Here is an 18,540-nt window from a genome sequence, read left to right as displayed (position 1 = left end):
AAAAGGCCTAGAACAATTTAATCTGATAGAATCACAAATATAAATGTTAAATAATCACAGTGAAATTTTAAGGTATAAAACAAATTTAATCACTTTATCTGTGTGATTTCTTTTGGGTACATAAATCAAAGGTGCTGAGATGAGCAAAATTTCTGTCAAATTCATATACATACAGAAAGAAGAAAATATGGAAGAGAAGTGTCCACCTTCGTCCTATCTCCACCCAAATCTCACCGTACCAACCTGTATTTCTTCTGCCAAATGCCTACCCTTGGCACAGTCCATTGGTTTGCCACTAAGGATTTATTTCTCTGGCTCCTATCAAGCAGCTCAGCTGAGCAGCAGCTCGCCAAGCAGAAACCATCTGGCTGTGTGCTCCATCAACGTCTCTCTGACCCTACTCTATGCTACTCTCAGGGCTTTGCTGACATGAGAACCCGAGCCCCACCACAACGTGCAATCTCCCGTCTTTGGCATTTGCTTTACAATTTTCTAATTTGGGGATAGTTCATACCGCTTTTATGCTGTTTAATATTTTACTAATAAAACTGAAAACTCTCTACTGAAATTGTATGATGAGGCAAATTAATTTTGAATCAGCAAGATCCCTTATTGCAGCAATTCATGCTGTGTTCTCATCTGTTCTCAAAACAGATAATCATGAAATAACAAATTCTTTAGAATTAAAAGAGGTGAATATTAAATGAACAATGTTAATATATTTTAATTCAAGAATAAGACTTCCTGTGGACAAATGAAATCTTACTCTGATAATTTATTTTTTTTTAAAAAATTTTTTTTCAACGTTTATTTATTTTTGACAGAGAGAGACAGAGCATGAACGGGGGAGGGGCAGAGAGAGAGGGAGACACAGAATCGGAAACAGGCTCCAGGCTCTGAGCCATCAGCCCAGAGCCCGACGCGGGGCTCGAACTCACGGACCGCGAGATCGTGACCTGGCTGAAGTCAGACGCTTAACCGACTGCGCCACCCAGGCGCCCCTTACTCTGATAATTTAAAACACCAAGAGTCCCACAATTCTGGCTGCCACACATTACGTGACACACTTTCAAGTGCCACAAGCCAGAGAACCAGAGTGTAAAGATCAACCTTCCAACCTACTAAGACTATGGGGAAAAGTGCTGCTTCTCTGAAATATGCATTAAGAAGTTAAGAAGAAATGACATGCATTTTGGACAATCAGACTACGTCTTATTCAGACTAAGATGCTACAATGGAAGAAAGCAGAGTTGACCCTGGGGAAAACAACAGAGACCTCCTCAGAAAATGGCACATTTGAAAATCCTTTACTACAGCATTTCCACTTCCAGGGAGAATGGAGAAAGCTGTGGAAGACCAGGGCTCCTGCTGAAAACAACTAGAAGTGCCAGATAAAAATGTAAAATCTTCTGTTTAGAGGCAATAAAGATCTTAAACAACTTGAGATGTTCTAAAGACGGGTGGTGCTCAAAAAAAAGGATGGGGGTATGTTGAAAGAACACAGGGGTTAACCTGAACGAGCTCTTAACTGCCAAAGCTGAAATGATCTGAACAAAATAAATGATAGTACTGGATTTTAACTCATAGAATAAGATAAATATCCATGAGTCCAGACTGATGAAATATACAGTTAATAGATAAATGGGGATTGAGGGACAACTCTTACTTACAGAAGAAATTCAATTACTAAGCGTAGAAGAAAAAAGACAAACATAAACATCACATTCGGCAAACACCATGGCAGTTAATTGTCTACTATTGCAGACAAGGTCCAAAGATAGATGCTAAAATTGAACAAATTATCTCTCTACAACACATTAATTTACAGAGAAAAGGAGTTTCCAGAAAGAAATCCAGCAGATATCAACTTAACCAAGTGATCAGTTAATGTCATGCCAGTATTATGAACTCCCAGATAACATGCACTAAGAACATATCATTTCTATGACATTCTGTCCAAAAGTGCATAACCTCAATCTAATCATGTAAAAACATCAGACAGATCTCCATATTGAAGGGCATTCTAAAAAATAAGTGACCAGAGGACTTCAAAAGTATCAAAGCCTTTAAAAACAAGGAAAGCCTGTGAAGAACTATCAACAGGTTATAGAGGACTTAGGAGAAATACAGTTAAATGCATGTAGGATCCTGGAACAAGAAAAAGGACATTAATGGAAAAACTGGTGAAATTCAAATAAGATCTGTTGTTTGTTTAATGTGTTGTTTCAATGTTAATCACCTGGCTTTGATCATTGAACTATGATTATGTAAAATGCTAACACCAGGCGAAGTTGGGTGAAGGCTATATGGGAATTTTCTGTACTATTTTTTCAACTTTCTTTACGTAGAATAAGGACCAAGATTCAAGAGAAGGCAGAACCATAGAGAGGTAAGCTGACATAATATAGCCACTTGCTCCCTGCAGGTTGTCTGCTGATTCAGGGCTGCTGCTGAGGGACAGAGAGACCAGCAGAGCTCTGGCAGCTGCACAGGGCTGGACATACAAGAATGGAACTGAACTATTTGTAATATATATGTGCAACCAAAGATACATGTCCAGAAAACCTAAAGAACTCCTACAAATCTATATAAAAAGATAATAAAACAAACAAAAAGAGTGGGTAGCAAAGGACTTGAATAGCCATTTAACAAAAGGAAACTACCCAAATGGCCAATAATAATATAAAATAGTGCTCAATTTCATTAGCGATCAAGAAAATGCAAATTAAAACCACAATGCAATACCATGACATATCTACCAGAATGGTTAAAATGAAAAAGATAGCCAAGTGAAGTGTTGCAAGGTTGGGGTCAACTAGAGCTCTCATACACGGCTGATGGGGGCATAAACTGAAATAACCACTTGCAAAACTGGCCGTATCTACTGAAGCTAAACGTACACACAACCTACAACCCAGGAATTCGCAATGAATCTCTAAGTACACACCCAACTGAAATGCATATGTCTGTATATGTATATGTATATGTATATGTATATGTATATGTATATGTATGTGTATACATATGTATACATATGTATATGTATATATACACATACCAAATGTAAATAATAGTATTCATGGGAATATTTCTAAATCTAAATTGTTACTGAGTAAGAGAGATGTTAAACTAACTGCAGCATACTCATATAGTGGAAAACTATACAGCAAAAAGAATGAACTATAATTAAATGCAATATTACAGATGAAGCTCACAAAAGTGATTGTGAAAGACAAGCCAGACAAAGGAGTTCACAAAACATAGTGATAAAGTTAAAAATAGGCACAACTAATTTATGGAATCACAAATGAGAGTAGTGGCTAACATCAGGCAGTGGACAGGGGAGTGGCAATAGCTATTAACTCTTGTTATGGGTAGCTAGCACATGGATATGTTCTTCTCATGAAAATTTCTAGAGCTGTACACTTGCGAAGTATGTATGCATTTGATGCATGGCACGTGTCAGTAACTAACACAAACCCTCACTAATTAAAGTAAAAAACTATAATTTATTTAAAATATAAACACCAGGAAAGCTGTAAGCTGTACTGCAGGCATTATGAATGTATGGTATTTCAGTCATCATTCAAATAAATATTTACCAATGAAATATCTTCATTTCTATGAAAAAGATTCCAACAGCCAATCTTAGCATTATAAATGATGTAATTCACTACAGACTCCAGCAGTGACAGATGATCATTTATATTATTAATCGTGGCTTTTAAACAACTGAACTCTAAAATAATTAAGCAATCAACTTATTTTCTTCCCTCACTGTATAAACATCACCAGCAATATACTTGTTAGAAAAGAGCCCAATCAATTATAAATGAGTTTCAGTACCTGAGGCAGAGCTCTGACTACTGCTGGATGAAGAATCGCTTTCCTCACTGGAAGACTCCGAACTGCTATCACTGCTGTCCGATTCAGAGGCAGAGGAGTCAGACTCTGAAGATGAGGATGCGGAAGAGGAAGAGGAAGGAGAGGATTTATTTGGCTCAACGTCTGGTTTCTGTGCCACAATGACCTTTGGTGTATTTTTGAGATGCTCGCGCAATTCATCCCTAATTAAAGATACAACCTCTGTTAGTTTTTGCTCCAAAGGCAACTGTGGGATAGCTTTATAAGATGAAAAAAAAATCCTGAAAATTATCCTTACGTTAAACCTCCAAGTCCTATAGAAGTAAAGAAGTTGATGGCAAACCGAGTGTTTCTTGGATTATCTCGGGGTAATAACCCTTCAAAAAATGGCTGTAGGGTTCTAAAAGAAGAAAAAAATGAACAAAAGAGAACACATTGCTTGAAGATTAAAAGGCAAAGTTCATATACAGTCATTTTTCAGATTTTCTATGTATTATGAAATTAATAAATGAACTACAATCAAGGAGGTGATTTATATCATTTATTAGGTTAGACTACATGCTATCTAAATGAAATGAATAGGGTCAAGTCATAATTTACTATACTTGATTTCTATAAATATACAACAGAGGATTTAAAAACATTTTTGTACACCACACACATGTTGTGCAACATATACAAACACACGCGCACACACACACAGTATGTGAATGTATATAATGCAAAGTAAAAACAAATCTCTGTTGTATACATATATCCACATGGATGCATGCACAGCACTATGCATGGCATTGGGGGTTGGGGAAAAATCGTCAACAAAAGGAAGAAGTGATGGATGAAGACTGCATGTAATTACTATTTCTATGGAGGGGAACAAACAGAAAACATTAACAGTACAAGGTGGTTTGGACATGTCCTTTGGAGTGCTACACCGAATGACTAACCAGCAGAGTCAGGACAAACTGTTTCATAGAAAAAACTGACAAATAAGAATGAGGAAGAGTCTGATGGATAGACCAACAGTGTGTATTTCTAGCTCTGGAGGTAAGGAAGTACGAACGAGTGGAGCAATGTTGGTGCAGGCTGTGGAGAGGGGGGAGATAAACCTGGTGAAGTAGATGGAGACCAATAAGTAAGTCTCTGAAGCCAAGGGGAGTAGACAGAATAGCACACAGAGGGCATGTTGAGCCCAGAATAGAAACTGTGTCGAAGAGGAGAGGGAGGCTGAAGAGCAGAGACCATGAAGAGTAAGGCAGAATGACAAGAAAGTGAGGAGCCACAGTGAGGAAGTGGTCAACTGTCTAAGGGAGGCTGGGAAGTGAGGGCTGTGAGGGCTGAGAAAAAGTACTTGATTTGGCAGATAGTCACTAAGAAATCTGAAAGGATGATTTCAGTAGTGTGAATGCAGTAGAAGCCGATGCGAGTGGCAGGAGGCAATGTGAATATACAGGAAATAAGAAAACTGGGATAGGGATTACATGACAGTCCTGGAATAAGGCCCTAATTCAGTGTAATAATGTGAACAATTACATGACTGAATCATCTGTATATGATTCACAATTGTCCACTGATAACACAAAAATTAATATTCTAAGGTTCAAAATTAGCATTAAAAATGAAAATAAAACTGTAAGCACTCATTATTGGAAGACTCCAGTGGGCATGCAAAATAATCCTGTGTGTTGTAACTAAATTCAAAGAGGCATTAATTCTGTGCTGTCTCTACTGGGACTAAAATCTATCACTAAAATTACATGTTGTCCTGTGCCACAGAACATGAGATTCAGAGTAGTAACTAACGGATGAAGAAAGTCCTAGGGGCTTACCTCTTGTTTTTACGACTAAGGGTGGACTTATGTCGCTAAAATGGAGGAAAATTCCTGAGTACAGTAAGAATAAAAAGTGCATAACGATAAACTTACTCATCCTTTAATCTTGCATTAAGTTTAGGAAGACCCATATATTCACACAATTCTTGGAAAAATATTTTAACAAAAATTCTACTGGATGATGTAGTGGTTTCCTCACTCAGCTTTATACATTCAAGAACCTGAAAATTAAAATTAAAAAAGACAAGTTTATTTTGTTCAAAAGATAAAATGACCAACACTGATAACTTGAAGTGTCTCTAAAGAATTATCTGTGAATATCTTTCTTTGTCCTAGTAAGTATTACTTCTTGGCAAAGTTTAAGACTACCTCTCTATGCTAATTTTCATAATGCTAAGATGCTACAGAAATAGAGTTCTTTCTTTCTTGAGTAATGTGCTTTTTATAGCAGAGATATATTCTGCCATGAGTATATAATGCTGAAGCAAAGATTACTAGCTCCTAAAACTCACTCATCAAAACATGGATGTATAAGGGTTTGGGGCAAACTGCCACTTAGAGCATTAGGCTATAGTTTTGTATAGGACATATACGACAAGAGTAAAGACAGAAAGAGTGATGGCTTGTTCTGAATATTAAGATCGAGGCTTAAAAACGGAAGTTCATGGAGAGAGGTTTTAGGACAAATAAAAATAAAAGTAACCTCCAGTTTTTATGAGTTCTGTGTTCCAGAAACCCATTTGCTTCGATTGTTTAAAAACTTGATTTCATTTTCATTCCCAAAGGGAAAAGAAAGAAGTAAAAAAATTATTATGATCAGGCTCCTAGGTCTGCTCACAAAATGCCTATTAGTACAGCTAGACATGTTTTGTACCTACAGTCTTACAACAGTCCATCCAATGTTTATGAGCTCACTTTGTTGCTTCATTCTATTATCAGGTTGTCGTATTCCACAGTGTGATCCTTTTCTTTCTTTCCTCTTGGATGTAATTTCCTTCTTTCAATTTCACTTTTCTCATAACCTATCACTTTTTATTTTATATTAGCACTATGGGCATACCTTACCTTATATATTTCTTATGAAAGCAGAGACCATAAATAATTCACTCTGGATGCCCACTATCTCTCTCAAGTGACTAGGCTCTTATCTAGTAACTAAATGAATGGTTGTTGGATGAACAGAGGTTGTACAATAAATGCCAGCTTCATGAATGCATTTCAAATTCCAATCCAGTGTACATTTCTGTATCAAGAATATCTTATCTTGTTCTAAATAACTATGGCTACATGATACATGACCACCAAAGTAAGATGTATGTGGTATATGAGTGTGCATGCATGTGTGCACACATAGAGAAGACAAAAATCTATTGTTTTCCCTAAAAACACCACTAGCTATCACTTTTAAAAAGCACCGTGATGTTTGGACTGTTAATATCACTCCGGGTTGTATTTCTTAACACTCATGTTATTTACTTAGCTTCTCGATCTCATGTTATCTGAATATAGCCTCAAAGACTGCCATTACAATAAAAGTTTGGTATATATTTCATTTTAAATCTTTTTTTTTTTCTTAATGTTTAGTTACTCTTGGGAGAGAGACAGAGCATGAGCCGGGGGAGGGGCAGAAAGAGAGAGGGAGACACAGAATCCGAAGCAGCCTCCAGGCTCTGAGCTGTCAGCACAGAGCCCGACGCAGGGCTTGAACTCACTAACCGTGAGATCATGATCTGAGCTGAAGTCGGATGCCTATCCGACTAAGCCACCCAGGCACCCCAACTATACATTTCATTTTAAAGTACATTTCCTACATAGGAAAAGTACGGCTATACTATACTTAATACCTACTTGAGAATAACAGGATTAGGAAGGAAGTATAAATATCGATCCATCTACTTACACTCCATGGAAGTGAATCAGTGTATAAAAGGTGAGCAAACATCTTAGCAACATTTCTCAATTTGTTTGTTTCCAAGCGATGGATGGTATCATATTGTTCTTTGAATATACTTTCAAAGGATTCCATGTATTCTTTTTTTAGCATGCAAAATCGCTAATAAATAAAAAAAATTGAATGTCAGTACTACTAAAAGTTGACTGTCAATACCATTATGAGTATATCAGATCCTCCTAAATTTATTGAATCAAAAATTAGTAAATCTTTTATACATCACATTACACAATCTTTTTGTGCTGTATGACAGAATGCTCAAAAAAAAAAAAGGATAATATATATCATCCCTATTTACTGGGGATTTATATGCTAAAACAAAATTATACAAGTATCTTATCATAGACACATACATTTGCATAGTATACAAATATATTTCTCTGTGGGTAGAGTTTAGATTTAAAAACTTATTTTAACTCATGATCTATTTGTGCTGCCTGAACATGCACTTGACTTCAAAAACAGCTTTGAGATTTTGAAAAGGCAACATTTAATTGTCCTCTTTGGGAAATTGTTACAAAGCATATAGAATCTCAAAAAGTTCTGGAAGAGACCTATGCAATGTTAAGGCACCACAAAATGAAGTAGGAAAGGAGGAAACTACACAGGGTAGGAAACCTGAGGAAGGGAAGAGCAACGAGATTTTATCAGAGATATGCTATTGTATTAGACCAGACCACAAAGAAGACACAGTAATTCACAATATTCATGTTAAGGATTCCCTTAGTGATGCTATTAAATTCCAACAAGAAAAATGAGGCTGGAACTCACCCCAGCTAATAAGCCAAAAAATTTTTCATAGGTCCTTTGTTGGGCACAACAATCAAGTATCATGTTGCAGAGTTCTTTCTATTTGGAAAAAAAATTCATTAATGATTCAAAATACAATGAATCCATGCTATAATTTATCAATATGATAGAGACAGCCTGAATTTTTAAATAAGATTTTAAACACACAAAATTTCCTAAGCTTTGTGAGCTTAAGTTATTAAGACAAAATAAAAAATTCAATCTATGTCAGGCCTATAGTTTTTCAAAGCCTTCAGTCTGGCTGACAGTTTCCAAGGTCATCTATGCTAATTAGATTATAAAATTCTCAATTCAAATTAAGTATGAACCACTTCAATAAAATCTACTATATGAAAAAGATACACCAAGAAAAGATTGAATAGACTATATTCTAAAAAGATTCTACACAAAATTTTTTAAAATATAGATCATCAATATACCACCTGACAAGTTTAGTTACATACCTTTAAACTCAATTCTTAAGAATATATTTAATTAGTATGGAAAAGGTAGAAGATGAGTCTTTATTTAGGCATAAATAAGTACAGCTACAACATTAACTTAAATGACATTCTGGTTAATAAAGAAAAAATGTATTTAATTTTTTTTATGTTTATTTTTTTGAGAGAGAGGGAGAGACAGAATGTGAGCAGAGGAGGGGCAACGAGAGAGGGAGACACAGAATCTGAAGCAGGCTCCAGGCTCTGAGCTGTCAGCACAGAGCCCGACACGGGGCTCAAACTCGCAAGCTGTGAGATCATGACCTGAGCTGAAGTTGGACGCTTAACTGGCTGAGTCACCCAGGCGCCCCAACAAGAAATGTATTTAAAAGAATAAAGAAAAAAACACCTCTGTGGTTGGATTTGCTAGCCTCAAAATAAATGTTATACATATAGATCTATTGACAAATCTATACAAATAGATCAAATCATTCCATAACTGCTGGAATAATATACTGCCAATCAGCTATTTTTGTGCTTTGAAAATTCCTGTATAAAAATTCTGTTGAACTATGGGTGCCTGGGTGGCTCAGACAGTTAAGCACCCAACTTTGGCCCAGGTCATGATCTCTTGGTTCGTGGGTTCGGGATTTGCGTTGGGCTCTGTGCTGACAGTTCAGAGCCTGAAGCCTACTTCAGATTGTGTGTCTCCCTCTCTCTCTGTCCCTCCCTCACTAGCATTCTTTCTCTCTCTAGCTCTCAAAAAATGAATAAACGTTAAAAAAAATTATTTGGGGGAAAAAAAAATTCTCTTGAACTAATAAATGCAAGAGTAAATCCAGGACCGGAAATACCATCATCACAAATGATTTACAATTTTAAAATACTCAAATGAAATATCCAAATATTTAAACTGTATCAATTTCACTGATGATGAAACTCAGACAACATGGACACATCATTGGAGACAAAATGAAAATAGGCATATATTCATTCTCTGACCACTGCTGTAGTAGTGATTAAGTATCTTTTTCTACAAGCATTTATCAAAAAGTTAAAAATTATTTTTTCCAAATATAGTAACTGTAATATATCTGCTTTCTATAAATGGAAAGACAGCCTACAAAATATAACATATACCCATTCAGTTCATTTTTACTTCTATTTAATTTTACCTTTATATTTTCAACTAGCATGGTAGACCCTAGCTGTATGTAGCTAATTAGTTACATTACTTAACATTACATAAAATTTCCATTCTTCGGTCACACTAGTCACATTTTCAAGTACTCAAAATCCGTATGTGACTAGTGGCTACTGTACTAGACAGTGTAGAATATAAATATTTTCATCATTGCAGAAAGTTCTATTGGACCACGCTGCTCTAGAAGTTGGTAGTCTACTTATAAAACACTCTACTCAAAGGCCTTAATTCACAATATGAGGATATTTTTAGATGTCATTACATTGCTAAATTATTATTTTTTATGATTACTCAGAAGTTACCTCAATTAAATAAAATGCTTCTCAATGTGTAAGTTCTGAAAAGATGTACTTTGTCAAAATTTTAATATAGTAGTAAAAAGTTAAAATAAGGCTTTTCTGAGTTCTGCCATATTATGTTAATTTGATATTAAAATGCATTTTCAACTCTTTCTACCAACATTGTATTTTACAGTAACATAACAGTTAATCAGGTTTTAAACAATATAACATAGTAATACACTGACAGCATTGCTAATAAAGCCAGTGCTACTTGCAAAACAAATTACTTTCTTCCCTAGACTAAATGCAATTATAAGAGTTATTCCCTGTGGCTTAGAATAATTAAATATTTTAACATTTTAATTAAATATTATAGCAATTTCAGGAGAGTCTTTTGAGTGCATGAAAATAGATGTACTAAGACATTCTTCCAAATGCTATCAAAATATGTTGAGGTTAGTTCTAGAACAACTATCCTCTGAATTAGTATTAATAAAACGTATAAAGACTTAATTATACTCCTCAAATAATGTGACAAGATCATATAGTAATTTCAGTTTCAATTATAATTTTAAAGGTTAATTCCCTAATTTATTTCCTTTCAATGGTGACACATCAGGTACACCCAGGGTACAAATAGGTATACTGTTATTAATATACCAAAAAATAAACTTTAAGAGGGAAAAAAGAACTTTTTAAATTTGAAAAAAATAATTTCATCTCAAAATTACGTACCATGGCATTTCAAGAAGAAATCTATAATCTAGAACAAAGGTTGGTAAACTTTTTCTATCATAGGCCAAATAGTAAATATTTTAGGCTTTAGAGGCCATACGGTCGCTGTTGCAACTAGTGAATTCTGCTGCTATAGGGTGAAAACAACTATACATGATCCACCAACCAATGGGCATGGCTGTATTCCACTAAAATTTTATTTACAAAAATGGGCAGTGGGCCTGGGCTACAGTCTGCCAATCCCCATAACAGATCATATTTAAAGCCTTAAGACAAAGCACTCACACCTAATGGTAACAGCTCAGATAGACAAGATCTTTTAGAACTAGAAACGAAACTGCCTACAGTTGATACATTCACTCTGGCATCTCTGCTGGGTCTACCACATGTAAAGCAAGATGTGAAGAACAAAACCCTAAATTTAAGCCTTGGCTCAGGTTCCAAGGATTTAAAATGCAGATGGGCAGGGAGCAACATACACAAGAATGCAACTAGCAAAAAAAAACAAGATAATCTACTCAATCCAGTCTTTACTATCTTTGGCATTAGGGTTCCATGATACTTTGAACAGTGAAGTATAGGGAGTTATAAGACTATGAGTCCCATGGACTAAGAGGGGGCTAATATGTACTTTATGGACCACTGAATCCCTGACACCTTGTAGAGTGTCTGACATGTAGTATATGGTAAACATAGACTGCTGAATTAATGAATGAAAAAAAATGACACAGATTCTTCCATATACAATTAAAGTAATGTAATAACATGTATGGTGACCTTTATAATTTCTACCACAAAAGAATGCTTGAGCACATTAAGTAGACGGGCTAAGCAATTCACTAAGGAACAAATTTCTTATTGTATTTAGGCCACCTATTTGATTTATAGGCAACCACTCAGAAACTCATGTAATGTGTAGTGGTTCTGACAGACTTCTTCCTTTTTCCCCCACATCCCATTTAAGCAGCCCATTTAATTCATTGCAATGAGTAGCACTTATGAAACACCCTAGGACTAAGTTTCAAGTTACTTTAAAATTTTAGAATAACTACATTAAAAACAGAATATCCAATACTGAGTTATTTCAATTCATAAAACCTATGAACTGCTTTAAACATTTTTATAAACTATATTATTTCCTAATAGAAGAAAAAAACATCAACTTACTGTTTGGCTTTCAGGAAACTCCATTTTCAGCAATTTGTGAGCACATTCTTCAAAATCTAAGCTGTAGAGATAAAACAGACACAATAGGTTAAAAACTTGCAGCATAGTTGAACTATGTTTTATAAAAAAGGATCTTACTTTAATAATTGTTTTAAATAAGTTTTTTACAGTAACTTCATAGTACTCTATTGTGTATAAACAAAAGACATAGCTCTTAATTCTACAAAGAACGAAGTATTGAGACATACTACAACATGGATGAACTCTGAATTATGCTAAGTGGAAAAAGTCAGATATAAAAGACCACATACAGTAGGATTCCATTTATATAAAATGCCCAGAACAGGCAAACATATAGATAGAAAGTGGACAAATTTTATTACACTGCTAACTACTTGCACTTATCTCTGACCCAAGTCAGGAAGAGATAAAGATGCTCCAGAGCCCATCATGACATCTAGGGCTTAATCACCACATTTACAAGTTATCTTGATTCGTACTCAAACACAGTACTTTTGTGTTACATTTTCAAAAACTAAGTATAAAAATAGTAAATAACCAAAATCACTTACAAGGAAAAAAACTGCTTTTATGCCATATAAGTTGCAGTAAAAATAATTCTAATATGCTTAAGAGAATTATCAAATTCAATGTGAATTCAACTTAGGAATAATGCTAATATATTTGTACTTTTTGCAGAATGTTCAACCTTTTTTCTTTTGATAACATCAGGATAAAATAATCAGAATGATTATGAATTTAGTTTTATAATTCCTTTGTATTCCTTAGTTTCTGATACTTATTGAGCTTCATAAGCACAACAGAGTAATAACTGGATGGTACAATGTAATGGAATTAAGAAAAAAACTATAAAGAAAAAAGAAATATATCAAAAAGAGCTTTTGCAATGGGAAATATTAAATATCTAGCACTAAGATTAAAATATTAAACTACAGTTGATAAACTTCAAGAATATAGCAGTATTACCAAAAAGTATTTTGAAAGTCACTGTTTTCTTTTCTAGTTTTAATTTTCCTCAAGAAACAGAATTAGTATGCAGGAATAAACCTATGAAATTTCTGAAAAATAAGTAGTCAAGGAAAATATTTTACAACTGTCCTTTTATCTAGTAAGTACCAGGGAGAAAATTAACTGTATGATAGTCTCTTTTCCTTCTTGCTTTATTTTAAAAGTATTTGGTGACTCCCCATATCAAGATTGTTTTGAAGTTACACTAAACGTGAATATTAAATGAACTAAGTTTGATATTTCAGTTATCTTAGGTTGCTAAATCAAATGAATTTCAGGTTTAACACAAATAAGTATTGAGGGAAGGGTACAGAAAAAAAGATTTCACATGATACTAGTTTTCAAGCTGTGTTTACAAATGGTTTTGTTGATGTTTCCAACCTAAGAAACTCTGATGGGCAACGACAGTCCCACCTCCTTCTAATGCTACAGCTTCAAAAATGCAAAATCAGAGTGGAACATCATTTGAAAGCAAGAATAAACAGGAATGTCTACTTTTCAATAACAAAAGCAATGGTGTTGTTTTATGTTTTGTGTCAATGAGAGAGGGTCATTTAGAAACCAGGATAGTAACAAGATGATAAAAAGAGTGCTGGTGAGATCAGTCAACAAGTCTAAAAGGAAAGAAATAAAAACAATAAAATCACCACACAGTTCAGCTGTCCGACCTCAGTTTTGTTTACAAGATTTCCGAAAGCAAACTGTATGATGCCCTCACTGCCATCTGACTTGATGAGTTATATTCCATTCTTAATTTATATTTCGTATAGATTGGTTTACTATCAATGTAAGACTAAAAAAAACTGGAAAAAGTAGACACGAAAAGTCTATAATCCAATTTCCTCTCAAGACAACCACTGTTGAGATGTTCTATACTACTTCTAGAATCTGCCTACCTATTGAAACAGTGAAGAAAATACTACTGGTACAGTACTATCCAGTATACAGTTTTTTCCCCACTGAACATTAAGTCAGACCACTTGCCCAAATCAGTAACAATTCCCCACTAGCCTGATTTTCAATGGTGGCATAAACTGGATATTTTGTTATTTGTATTGGACAAGATGGTCTCTTTTTTTTTCCATACTGAACAATTCTCTCTGTAATTCTCTGTCAGTATGTATTTCTTTAAGAAATATAATGAAAAAGGATTGTCTAACGGCATGGACACTAAGCCCCTGATTCACGTTACCAAAAGGCTTTCCGCAGACAGTGTATCCCTTTAAATTCCCACCGATGTTTATATGTATCTCACTAAAATCATTAGTACTGAGTACTGTTGATTTGGGAAAAAAACCAAAGTAAATCGCTTTGTTGTTTTAATGACCAACAATAGCATTTATTGTTCTAGAGTGATATTTATTTGATAACTTTATGTTTCAGGATCCCATTACATGAATCCCTCAACCATGTCCTTTAAACACCTTTCTGCTAAAGTCTGTGTGGTTATTTCCTAAAATTTGTATGAGCTTTTAATTAAGTACATTTTGTTATATGCAAATTTTGTTATAAATAAATTATTTTTACTTGGCATTTGGGGGCTCAAAACTCTTAACAAATACTAACATATAATACAGTATTGCTGTTACTAGAGTTCTTACCACTCTGTAATTGTGACTGTGACCTAATGCTTCCTTGTTCAAATATTTCATGTGATTCAAGGATTATCAAGGTTTGGTAAGCTAAAAAAACAGTTTTATTTAAATAATTATTCAAAGAGCTCCACTGTAACTCTTTCAAAATTAATGTTAACAGCAATATTAAAGCAGTGAATCTACTGTTTACAAGTGATTACTGTTGAATTTGTAAAAAAGGATAAATGAAAGGTCAAACTCTAAGAATTTTTATCTGTAACAAAAACTCCTCATTTTCTATTTTAAGTTTGTATGAAAAAATATTTAATAGTTTTTCTTTCATTTGAGAGGCAAAGAAATAGGTAAGGACAAACCAAAAATATTTCTAGCCAATGTTTTGCTTTTTAACATTTTTCTTTCTGAAGATGAATCTAAGCCAAAAAGTTTTCAGACAGAATAAAAACAGGATGACTCCTACGTATGAATCATTTTTGCTATTACATCATATGAAATGGAAATATACAAAACCTAGTAAGAAAACAAAACTGAGAAAACATTCATCCTCCAGTGTAAAATGTAAACACTGTGCCCATTAAATCAATAGGTTGATTCGCATAAAAAACAACAGATGTACTAAGCATTTCATATTTCATTTATTTCTCTTCAAAACCAAACTCAGCCTTCAAAGGGAATAGGATATTCGTATGACATCATAGTAGTTCTTACTTAACATTACTTCAAAGGGTCCTCAAAACCTCCTAATTCCTATTTCCATTTATATTCATTTCCATCCGCATGGCAAATCAGTATCCAAAAGTTATCATAACAGTGTTTCTCTGCTTAGAATCAGAATTAGAAACCAAATTAAAAAAATACTAAATTTCTACTACACAATTATATACTGTGCCAGCTCTATAATATAGAGTTGTTTTCAGGTTTTTATTAGTTATATTTAACTATGAGGAATGACAGTTAAAAGAACTCTGTTTAATTATGTAACATGAATAGACCTTCCAAATAAGAAAAGATAATTTTCTTTTGAATCAAAGAACCAACAGTAGGGATCTATGAAGTTGGGCAGGTAGTTTGAGAATCCCTGAAATGGTATCTAGTTTTCTGTTATCAGATACTAAAAATTTCATCTTCTTTTCCATCTCCTGTGAAAAGCAAGGATCAACAGAGCTACAGTATCTTACCTTGACTGAATAGCAAGATAAATTGTACGACGAAATGAGACTAGATTGATTTCTGTTTTGTCATGAATAGTTACTTTTTGTCCTGAAAGAAATTAAACATAACCAATTACAAAACTACAAAGATAAATGTGAAGAAATGTACATGTATCTCTACATAATAATTTTTCATAAATATTTAGAATCTAGTTTAATAATAATACTACTCTTTTCTGCGGAGTTCAAAGTAACCATTTCTAGTCTCTTGTCATATCTTAGAGTATTTTAATAACTTGTGTCAGTTCAAAGAAGTCCAGAATCAAGCCAGAAATATTATTTTTGTTTCTGTGCCACTTGCTCATTTAGACACTATAAAAGGCAGCGCTCATAGTATTGTTTGCTAAGATATTATTTCTAGAGTTATAAACATGACAATTTGGAAGAACTGTAATTTACAGGTAGAAATTCAGTTTCAGAGAACACTGGATTATCATGACAGACTGGATGGGTCCATTTTAAATATGTGTATTTATCAAAATTTTCTCTTATCTAATTCATGGAAACTTCTCTTAGAAATATTTAATAGTTTTTATTTGAACAGTATTTTCACATGAAACAAAAATTCTGAAGTAAATGTAGTACACAGGTAGTTAGGAAACATTTTAAATAAGAAAGACACTGGAAAAATTGAATTTACTTTTATAAAATATGGTGTAGAAAACTAATTACACTTCAAGACAGAGCTAAAATGCATTGTGTCTTAGAAGGAAAAGACATACTTTTAATATTTTCAAGTATGTAATATAAGTAAATAATGACCAGTGTATGTACGTTCTGGTGTTTTAACTGAGACTTAACCAAACTAAAGTTCTGAGCTTACTTTTCTGTGAAATAAAGCAATCAAAGCTAAAGAAGATCATGCCTGCTCTGTGCAAACACAGCTTCTGGCCTCCCCACTCTATTTTGCCAAAATGAATAGAAAATATCTCATCACTTTCATGTGTCACATTCATGCCAGGGTTGCAGAAATCACATGCACTCAACATGAATGCATCTTTTTCACAGTTTATAGTCACATGCATAAAATGTCAAATTAAAAATATGCTGATATTAAAAAAATGATTTCCTTGTTTAATACTTTTAGAGCAGAGTTTTCAACCTTAGTAATACTGACATTACTGGCTAGATAATAATCTGTCCTGGGGGGCAGTCTTGTGACTTGTAGTATGTTTAACAGCATCCCTAGCCTCCAGCTACCAGATGCCAGTAGCAATTCCCAGGCCTCCACAGATTTTATTTTAGAGGATTACATTAGAATTAATTTATTAATTAATTTTAGAGGATAATGTTAGTTTAATAAATTAAATAATATAATACATAAATAATAAATAAATTTAATGAACAATCCTAATTTATTTTAGAGGATTACATTAAAATTAATTTAATTTCAGAATACTTTACAGTATTATTTGAATGAGCTACACTTTTACCTTCTTCATCTTCTTCTCCCTCTTCCTCCTCTTCCTCCTCTTCCTCTTCACTACTTCCAGCATCTTGGTCTGTGTTTGAGTCACTATCTCCTTCATCAAGAATTTCTACCAGAACAAAGTATAGGAAAATATCAGTGAGCAAGTGATACACATGAATCTCATTCTGAGAAGATAATTCTCAGTTGGCCGAAATCCATAGTGTTGTTCCAGTTTACCACCCAACAAAGATGATCACCCAGGCCTATGTTATTGCCTAGGTGGTCAGAGAGCCGTATGTATCATTCTTCTGCCAGCTAGAAAATGGTCATAAAATAAGGAAGGGATGAAAAGAACAAAGAAATAGTAGATGAAGGTTTTCCAAAACAGCAAGACCACTGGAAAAATAAATTATGAATGGAAACAGGTACACTGGAGTCAAAATAATAGTTCAGCATCAAAAAAGAGATCGTCTACTATAAAAAGCTAAGGCTAGATCTAGAAAAAAAGAATTTAGGGTAAGAATGTTTTGTGAAAGATGAAGAACGAAGAAAAAATAATTGCATAATTTAGTGTTTACTTTAAATAAACAGTGATGAGATTTTTATTCTTATGTATACTTAAATAGAACATCACAATTAATCTAAAGACTTTCCATATGTAAACAGAAACAGAAGTTTAAAAGCCTTAAATAAAAAACTAGTAAGATAAGCGCTTCACTGGAAAATTGCATCTTAAAATACAACTCACCTTCAGAAGGAAATGAAAACAGTGATGTAAATCAGACAATACGTGGGTCCAGTCACCATATTAATAGTTAACAAATGACAAAAACTAAAATTGTATTTTGCCCAATGGTGTCCTCTATTAATCAGATAAAAGATTTTACAAACCTGGCTAATACTTCACTTTTGCATTTCTAGTACAATCAGAGATTTTAATATAAAGTTTTGGGGTGAACTTATTTTTAGGAAAATTCTACTTTCTTATATTTAACTGAGCACTATAAATCAGGAGCTACATATAACACTTAATATTA

At 33.8% G+C, this 18,540-nt stretch overlaps 1 protein-coding gene across 1 annotated transcript in view; it reads right to left on the bottom strand.

Moving 5' to 3' along the window:
* CWC22 (CWC22 spliceosome associated protein homolog) overlaps positions 1–18,540 on the bottom strand; it is a 57,689-nt gene that overhangs the window by 1,445 nt on the left and 37,704 nt on the right. The window contains exons 12-19 of the mRNA XM_047084203.1: positions 17,526–17,630; positions 16,060–16,141; positions 12,261–12,321; positions 8,416–8,493; positions 7,594–7,746; positions 5,787–5,914; positions 4,163–4,264; positions 3,847–4,067 (exon numbers count right to left, since the gene is read on the bottom strand). Of these exons, the coding sequence (XP_046940159.1) occupies positions 3,847–4,067; positions 4,163–4,264; positions 5,787–5,914; positions 7,594–7,746; positions 8,416–8,493; positions 12,261–12,321; positions 16,060–16,141; positions 17,526–17,630 (930 nt within the window). The remainder of the gene's footprint in view (positions 1–3,846; positions 4,068–4,162; positions 4,265–5,786; positions 5,915–7,593; positions 7,747–8,415; positions 8,494–12,260; positions 12,322–16,059; positions 16,142–17,525; positions 17,631–18,540) is intronic.

Source organism: Lynx rufus, unplaced genomic scaffold, assembly GCF_022079265.1.
Source record: "Lynx rufus isolate CCGP_SWC_20201006 ecotype Redwood Valley unplaced genomic scaffold, mLynRuf1.p SCAF_2, whole genome shotgun sequence".
Lineage (NCBI taxonomy): Eukaryota > Metazoa > Chordata > Mammalia > Carnivora > Felidae > Lynx > Lynx rufus.
Note: the sequence above shows the minus strand (reverse complement) of the source record. Positions and strands in the feature narration are given on the sequence as shown.